This window comes from Triturus cristatus, chromosome 3_2 (genome assembly GCF_964204655.1).
Source record: "Triturus cristatus chromosome 3_2, aTriCri1.1, whole genome shotgun sequence".
In the NCBI taxonomy this organism is placed as follows: Eukaryota; Metazoa; Chordata; class Amphibia; order Caudata; family Salamandridae; genus Triturus; species Triturus cristatus.
Genome location: NC_140584.1, coordinates 32,334,951 through 32,344,235, shown reverse-complemented (window position 1 = coordinate 32,344,235; position 9,285 = coordinate 32,334,951). Strand labels below are relative to the sequence as shown.

General features: G+C 42.7%; 1 protein-coding gene across 10 annotated transcripts in view; it reads right to left on the bottom strand.

Annotated features, from left to right (window-relative positions):
* Positions 1–228: 228 nt before the first annotated feature.
* The window catches only part of APLP2 (amyloid beta precursor like protein 2), a 697,478-nt gene continuing 688,421 nt past the window's right edge, over positions 229–9,285 (bottom strand). For all 10 annotated transcript variants that reach the window (XM_085647208.1, XM_085647210.1, XM_085647209.1 and 7 more), the window contains one exon: positions 229–1,720. In XM_085647208.1, coding sequence (XP_085503334.1) covers positions 1,619–1,720 — 102 coding nt within the window. In that variant the 3' untranslated portion in view covers positions 229–1,618. The remainder of the gene's footprint in view (positions 1,721–9,285) is intronic.

Sequence of the window (9,285 nt, the reverse complement as noted above, 5' to 3'; positions counted from 1 at the left end):
TTTAATCTTTCATCCTCCTTAAATAGATAAATCAGGCACCACAGAGTCAAGTTTTAGAAAAACGGTCATTTATAGTGTTGTAAAACTGCAATAACTTGCTGTGGAAACCATGTTGTCATTGTGATTAATCTTTGTGCAAGACGTTACTTATGTCAGACATTAAAGGAAGAGCAAATTAATACTAGTCTAGGAGTGTGCTCAGTTCAACACAAAAGAAGCAAACTCCTATGGAAGTTAGAGTGTTTATTGATGTGTTTAAACTTTTTACATTCCCCACAGACCACACAGAGGAGCTTGCAGGTTGAAATTCAAATTTTGTGCATAGTGCCAGAGGAAATAAAAAACAACAGTTACAGAAAACCAAACAAATAGAAAAAGAAAAAGGCAAGAAAAAGTACATTACAGACTACTGTAACTCAAAACTTAGAAAAGCGGTGAGGGTCAACATTAACTATACAAGTGATACAGCGATAGGATGGTTATTGAAGCTAACCTTAGTAGTCGCAGTGGTAGCTCTAAACAAGCAGCATCTCTTTCTCAAAAGGCAAAAATTCAAGGAATGAAGAGAAGGCTTCACATTTCACCCTGCCTGTTACCTGGCACAATATTGCTTGGGATGTGGACTTAGTTGCTTGAAGATGTTCTCGTTCTACATCAACCTTGTGTGCATAAAAGCAGTAATTTGCTGTGAATCTACGTCTAGCAGCTGAGTCCGGACTTTTACCATCAGACCTTGGACTGTCAGATAGCATCTGTTACTCTGCACTGTGATGAGAGCAGGTAATAGTACTAAATGCAATGCTTTCAATAACACCCAGTGTGGCACCAGATCTCAAGCTAAAACTCAAATATTAGAGTGCATCCATCATATCAGAGATGGGGAGGCAGCACATTTACTCCACTCAACTCCATCAACTATGCAACTACCTGTCTCCCTTACATTTATAACGATCAACACAAAATTTGTATTTATCTCATTTGGAAGTTCCTTTACCTAAATGTAATTGCAATGCCCACGTATCCATTTAATAAAAAGAATACTGCTCTGTTGTGTGTACATATATGTATATGTTTATCTAAGTATACACATATATACACTTAGATGTGTTCATATACTAATACATACATACGTGCATATTATATAAAAGCCAAATTTGATTTAAAGAGTGACATTCCATTTTTACAAGACAAGTCAGTACAAATGACCTTCATATACAAGAGGTCTATCAAACAAAAAAGGATAAAAATCAACATCTTACACTTATATTTATATATATATATAATATAGAGTTTCAAGACCACAAAATACATTTGGACTGATAATCTGATTAATTTAATAACAAAAAATAACTACACCTGAAGTCAAATATCAGTAATAGATTTATCATTGAAGATTTATATTTCATATATCATTATTTCGCACCCATCTCAAAAGAATGGAAAAAATTGCAGTCTACAGTAGTTTTTTTTGTCGGCGAATGATCAGAGTTCAGTGTTTAAGATGAAGCCACCTCATAAGCAACAGTTGGTCAGTAGTTGATCCCAGACTCGAAATCTCCCCTCCCTCCCCATTTTGCCCTCTTCGGTGCCTAAAAGGCTATTTTTGCGTCCCTTGCTATTAGATCTGCATCTGTTCCAGGTATTTGTATGTGGGATTTTCATAGCCATGGTTCTGCATCTTGTTCAGGTGGCGTTCCTCTGGGGTAAGCATTGGGTCAACCTGTGTGGGAACAAATTAAAGGTGTTATCAATGAAGGTTGTAGGTTCTGCTAACAGGAACATTGTTCATGCACATCAGTTTGCTTGAGTAATGTCTCACCCCAGTGTTTCTTTAACTCCCAATAATTACATATGTCAAAATTTCGTTAGCAACAAAATAAATAGAATGACCTACAGTAACGCATTTGCCCTCTTTCGGACCTCCTGAAATGAGTTATTTACCTGTATGTCTAGCTCTCCAGCACTGGTATTTTTCATATATTCACATGTTTGAATCAATCCCCATTGTCAGCCTGGGAATCCTAGTAACTTAAATTGTAGTAAACACACGCAAATATAAGGAATGATTGTTAGTTGCACAGGTTACCTCATTTGAAACAACTTCAACTTCACTTAATGAGGTAGAAGTGCTTGACATCTCCTAACCCCCTAGATACCATAGTAGCTCAAATTTCATAGCACAAGGGTGAAAAGTACACATATCAATCAGTAAGCTTCTGACTGCGGAGAAGGGAGGGTCGCATGTGAATATATCAAAGATAAAAATGCTGGAGAACTGGTGTTACGAAAAAGGTATTTCTTCCACAACACTGGATAGTTCATATAGTCAGATGTTTGAAACAGAATAGCAAGCAGTACATAACATTTGAATAGAGAGCAGCTGGCTCACTTTATTTAAACAGGTTACACAGAACGAAGTGCTCCCCTACTGAGCCAACATGCTGCATTCAAGTCCCAGCAGTAATGCCTGCTTTTCCATGGGCACGCATGGTAAAAATCCTGCAAAGACACACCAGGATAGAAGTAGCTGTTGTTGCTATGCTTCTGGTGGATTGAGCCCTCACGCTGCTCTAAAAGATTATACAGGCAGACGGCAGTATGCAATGCCTTGTATGGACACCGAGGCTCTTCCTCTATGGCTGAACGAGGCAAGTAATTGGTTAAAGAACACAAGTGCTTGGTTTTGTCCATCTAAAACCTGATGCACATGTGGACAAGCAATGAGCGCAAGGCTCTCTTTGCAGTGGTGGATGGATTTGGAATAAAGAAGGCAAGATGACAGATTCCTCCAAGAGGGAAGGAGTTAAGGCATGAATTTTGGGTTGGTTCATAAAATCACCTCGTCTTTGGTTATTTGAAGGTATAGATTTACAGGGTAACACCAGTGATTATTTGGTTCTCCCTGCTGAGGTGAGAGCAAGCAGAAGCAGCACAGCTTTCTATGAAAGTAATTTCACTCACTCTCTATTGATGGGTTCAAAAGGAGGCAACATCAGTTGGCACAACAGTGTTTAGTTCCCATGGAATTTCAAGTCAACACTGGTGGAAGGGCCCTAAAAGTCCTTTCATGAAGAACCAGTTACTTACATTTGGTAACTATGCATCTGGTAGAGACTGGATATAGCCTCAGATTCCTTACTTTAGAATCTTCCCCAGGCTCCAGACTGGATCTGGGAATTTTTTCCACACAGTACTTCTACGTGCCGACAGAGGGCGTTGAGCGACTCTGCAGCGACGTCATACCCAGATGCGACGCCAGCAGAGTCCATATAACTCCCCTGCTGATGCGCTGATGTCAGTTTCCTCGTGACTATTGTCCACGCTATAAACGTGGAGCAACACACAGAAACTGCCTACTGGAACAGTGTGCGAAGACCATAGACACGATGTGTCACATACCTGCTGAATGCAAAAGTGAGAGAGAGAAACAATCAACAGATGCACAATGTCTAAGACGACTCAGGGCAGAAAGCAGGAACAGCAATGTTTTCATAAATCTCCAACAAAAGAGATATAACCACCATGAGTACGACTGTACTGGATAGAGGAGAATTTGAAATTAAACAGGAATGAACCTGTAACACAACAAGGATATCTGCAAAGAGAATATCTCATTATCAGGCTCATATGAAAGAAGAAAGATAGAAAGCAAGTTCGAAGTGCGGGGAGGATGGAAGGGGCGCAAGGAATCTGCAGCTAGATCCTGTCTCTACCAGATAAATTGTTACCAAAAGTAATCTGATAGAGACATCTAGCCACAGATGCCTTACTTTAGGATCAGATAGCCAAGCCGTACCATTCCTGGAGGAGGGACTGTGAACTGAGACTATAAAAGAACGTCCAAGTAGCAGAAACCCGGTCCTTAGACAAGGATACCGGAGAGAAAGAACTGAGGAAAAATACCACGCGCAATCAATAAGTTATGCATATATCAAACTCAGTCACAAAAGTCCCACATAAGGAACCAGGTGCAGAAGAATTGTACACCCAAAGCTATGAGAAAAGAATGCCGCCTGACTAGAAACATCAAAAGCAAAAGATTGCAACAGGAGAAACAAGAAAGTTTCAACTCCAACAGCATCTGACCTCGACATATAATGTGAAAACAACCAAAAGAAACCACAGGTTAGACTAGATAACACCAACACTGAAGAAAAAATATTTATGGCAAGAGAGATGCCAGTAATTTATCTAACAAGGCTATAAGTGAACGCAGAACGAATCTAGAATACTGAATAGGTCATGTGGAACACAGAACCTTTGAAATGCTACTGATTAATCTCTTAATATCGCAAAAGAATCATGCTAGCGGACTTGCAACAATCGCAATAACTATCTGTTAAAAGAAGCCATAAATAGAAGAAAGAGCTAGAGACATGAAGAAGAGCTCCAGGAAATCCCCTGAAATATACATATGTATATGGAAATCTATATACGTAAAGTATTATTAAGAAACACTTGTAGATATCTAGATAGATACATATATCTAACTGGAAAGAAAACGGGGGGAGGAACCTAAAAGTATGCTTAAGCCAACACAAGAGAAATAATAATCTGGATATTGCCTTGAAAAACGGTACGAAGAGATGTGCAGAAGTACAATACACAGAAGCAACCCAATGCCAATAACCACCGCCACTGAGGGGAGGAAGGTGCATGAAAACCAACATAAAATAGGGTAACATAAGAAGGGTTCAAGCAAAAGGAACCCCCGAGCACAACGCAGTGGCATACTCATGTGAAGTTAACTCGACTTTAAAAGATGCGACCAGAAGCGTCCATAGAAAACATAGTAAAAAGTCTCCAGGCCGCAGTAAGAACAAAAGACGTATTTCATAGCAAATAAATCCGTAAGGAAATAAACTGACGAGACCATGGCTACGAAACCATCCTAGCCAGGAAAAACGCAGAATAGAGGTAATAACGCAGTGAATAAATCACTCTGGAGCCACAAGTGATGTGTGTTTAACTTTTCTGGAGGGAGTGCGTGCCGTGACGAGTTTCTGCAATCTGGTGAAAAACAGAAATCTTATCTGGCTTCCTCTTACCATGGGACGCACCGAGCTTCTGGTTCCCGGCACTCATGAGGATAGTGGTCTGATATATATATATACACACACACACACACACACACACACACACATATATATATATTATCTACTGGCGGTCGCCAGTAGACAGTTATAGTTAGGACCGTGTTTCCATAGGAAATCCGCAACATTCTATTTGGAATAACTTTGGTGCCGGTCGACGAATCCTCGCAAAATTTTCAAAACTAATGGGGCGCTACGCTCCGCTCCTACCCTGAAAGTCTCGGGGGGGGATTCGTCAAGCGGGGGCTGAGAAAAAAGGGGGGTCCCAAAACGCGTTTTCCCCATGCATTTTTCCATAGGACCTTTAGACACAGCTACAGCCCGAACGGCTGAACAGAATTACTTGAAATTTGGCAGAGGTAGTCCTCAGGTCAAGGATGTGCCTTTTGTAGGTCTGGTGTAAATCTGTTCAGTAGGTCCTGAGAAAATAGCATTTAAATCAATATATATATCTGTGGCAGCTTACGGTGCGCTTACCGTGCGCTTACGGTAAGCTTACCGTACGCGTACGGTGCCGTGCGCGAGCGCGAATCTGATTGGCTGTTAGATCTTAGTAAACATTCGAATCGGTCGAAACCAGGAAGCGGCGGCCGCCATTTTCTCTCTCGCACTCTGAGGGGGGGGTTGCAAAACAAAGGCCAAAAACATGTAAAGGGGCTGTTTAGACAGCTCCTAAGCACCTAGCCATGAAGGAGTCCTCAAAGATCCCCCAAGGCCAAAAAGGCAATTTTATTTTTTTCGAAAATTTCGCCGATTACGCGTACGGTAAAAATTTGTGCATGGCAGATGTAAACAAATTAAAATATAAAAGATTACCTTTCACAACGAAGCGCATAATATCTCCTCCATGTGCGCACAATACGCGAAGCGCATCGTGCGTACATGGCCCATCTAGCGTAACGTGGGCACGCGGTGCGCTACGCGCACCGCGTGCCCACCGTGCGTGCACGGCACTAACTGCGTAAAGTGGGCGCGCGGTGCGCGAAGCGCACCGCGTGCTCACTGTGCGCGCAGTGCACCGTGCGCGCACGGAACGAACTGCGTTAAGTGGGCGCGCACGCCACGAATGGCGTAAAGTAACTTAGCATTTAAAAAAACGTACAAATTCACTGAAAAAACCATAGGTTTCACACACGTTATAGTTAGGAATTAGCATTTAAAAAACCTTGCAAATTCAGTGAAAAAACGATAGGTTTCACACATGTTATAGTTAGCTGGACATTTTACTGATAAAAAACCATTGAAATTCCCCCGTTATAGTTAGTGCAGGCAACTATAACTCACGCGACCGCAATCCTCTGCTGATGACATATGTGTCTTTATGAAAAAAAAATATTTGTAATATATGTATAGCTAAAATTTAATGGAAGAAGACATGGGCAAATAAGTGTCTAAATACAGTATTAACATCAGCAGAGGATTGCGGTCGCGTGAGTTATAGTTGCCTGCACTAACTATAACGGGGGAATTTCAATGGTTTTTTATCAGTAAAATGTCCAGCTAACTATAACATGTGTGAAACCTATGGTTTTTTCACTGAATATATATATATATATACACATACATACATATATATACATATATATATATACATACATATATATATATATACATATACATACATATACATACATACATATACACATACATACATACACATGGCTATGGAGTCCTTTATTTTAATGTGCTAATATATCACAGCACTGCGAACTACAAAATTGGAGTTGTTTTATTGTTCTGGAGACGCACAAGAGGTCCGTGCCTGGAGGTCCCGGTGAACTACTAGCAGGCCAGGATTGAGAAGTGATATATATATATATATACACACCTCAATACAAGGTGCATGCCATAACATGCTAAGACATCGTCAAAGATATATACAATTAAGGAATATACATATGTAGAATAGAGGCACTTTATCAGAAGAGTGTGATGAAGGAACCGTATAGAAAAGGAAAGTCCACCACGAGATCGGGGAAAAGCAGCACACAAGTGAAGCCCAACGAGCTAACCACAGGAAATCATACCGAAATGTCAGTGGAAGCAAAGATATCTATAAGATCTATCTATGAACAATATCCATACACACATGCCAATATACATCTGAAGAAGCACATAATATAAATACATATATATACACACCACTACTATGTAAACAGAATAACCTGCCTGTCCATATATAGATACAGAGAATTAGATATGCATATACAAAAATGTATATGGCCATAAATAGGAACGCTGAATGAAAGCGTACTAGAGACACCCAACATAGGGCACAGGCTACACCGTGAAAGTGCAACTCAGCATGAGATCAAGAAATACCATACAAATAAAGCAGCTGTATCTGCTGTAGAGAACTTAAGAAGCGCTTCTGTACCTAGCAGAAAAAGCACCGTTTGTGTGCCTTCCACTTGAAGCTCGCAAGTGGAGTGGAAAGGCAACCCCTGTAGGAGGCAGGGCAATATGAACAGAATCAGTGCTTCACCTCAGGTAGGAAAAGGTGCTGGTAACACCAAACGAAAAACAGGTTGAACTCGGACTTGCAGAAAATGGCCCTAATACTGGAACCAACACAACTACGAATACCTACTAGGTAGATTAATCAGGTCAGTTAGGTTTGAACCGACGTAAAGCTGAATCAGCCTGCTCTCCAAAGAGATGGATACCATCTAATGGCATATTCTAGTGGGGGTCTTTGACAGGCTCTGAAAACCCCTATAGGCGGAGCCACGTGTGCCTGTGCAGCGCAACAGCCTGAGCCATACTCCTACCAACAGAATCGGTCCTGTCCATACTGCATTCAAGCAAATTTGGCGACTTACTGACCGTCCTGTACTACTTGAAGGAGCTCCTGTCAGGCTTCCTCCGACAGAGAAAGCAGGCACTGTGCAACAGAGTCCCATTGGTCATGAGACATTCTACCTAAAACCCAGGTAGTGTTTAAAGATCTCAAGGCTGCACTGGCAGAAGAAAAGAGACTAGGGCCACAATTATCCAATCACCTGGAGTCCTTGCTAGGGGAAGCCACCAGAAGGGGATAAGGGTCCACTGATGCAGTAGCAACTTGCACTACCAGTCCTTGAGTGGAAGGGTGTCGTAAGAGGCAGGAAGGATCTCCTGGCACAGGACGATGCCGATGGCCCACTGCCCGGTCACAGACGTCCCCGTGACAGGCTGTGCCCAAGTTCCCAATAATATGTCAAAGAGGGACTCGTCGTAGGAGTAACGGACCAACTCTCATCTCACCTTGATGGAGAACCTGCATCAAGGGATCTGTGGACAACTGCACTGAAAGGAATTGGCAATTCATAATTGCAGCTGCACTTCATAAACCCTCCGACAAGAAGGAACTATCCTCCGTTGCAATGCCCGGAGGAGAGAGCAAGTCTGAAGCTGGGGAGGATTGTAGACCACTAGCGCCCCCCAGATCAGTTAGCCAAGAATCCTACAAGGATGGTGGGGCAAGAACCCCCAAAGAAATCTGCCCCACATCTTCCTCTCTGCCTGCAAAACAAAGATGTCACACAGGGAAACCATATAGAGGCTGAATCTGATCTGAATTAGAGGAATCCACAGTGAGCGGCGGTGCCGCTGCTCTCCACGCCGTCGGACATCGTCATGGAAACGACTCGACATCAGAAATGGCAATGGGCTCTGCATCGAGCAGCGCCACCGACCTAGTAGGCTGAAGAGAGACCACAGGTGTGAACTCCGGAGGGCTATGAACCGGCGCAGTGTTGAATGCGCAACAAATTCAGAGGGCCTGCTGTGTCCAAGGCCAAAGCCGCCAGCGAGGATTCAGTTAGGACACTCCCTACCTCTTTGGGGCTGGAAAGTGCACCAGAGGGTGTCAGAGGGTCGAGGACCAGTTGAAGCAAAAGAAAATATTGTTTCATTTCATCAAAGCTTGCCCCGGCTCCAGGGTGCTCAGGGAGGCATGGGTCGCCTGAGAGGTCTCTGCAACAGGTAGGAGTGAGTCGACGTCCAACTTACGCTTAGTACATTTGGTCTTGGGTGTTTTCTGTGAAGGTTATTCACCCGAGCAACTCCTTGGCCTGTCTCTCTGCTTTGGAAAGAGCGGACAATGCCGCGGTTCATACGAAAGCTGCGCCGCAAGGATTTTCATGTGGCGTTCCTTCAATGGCTTCGTCCGGAGACGCTGACAGGAGCCGTGGTCGATGGAATGGTGGTG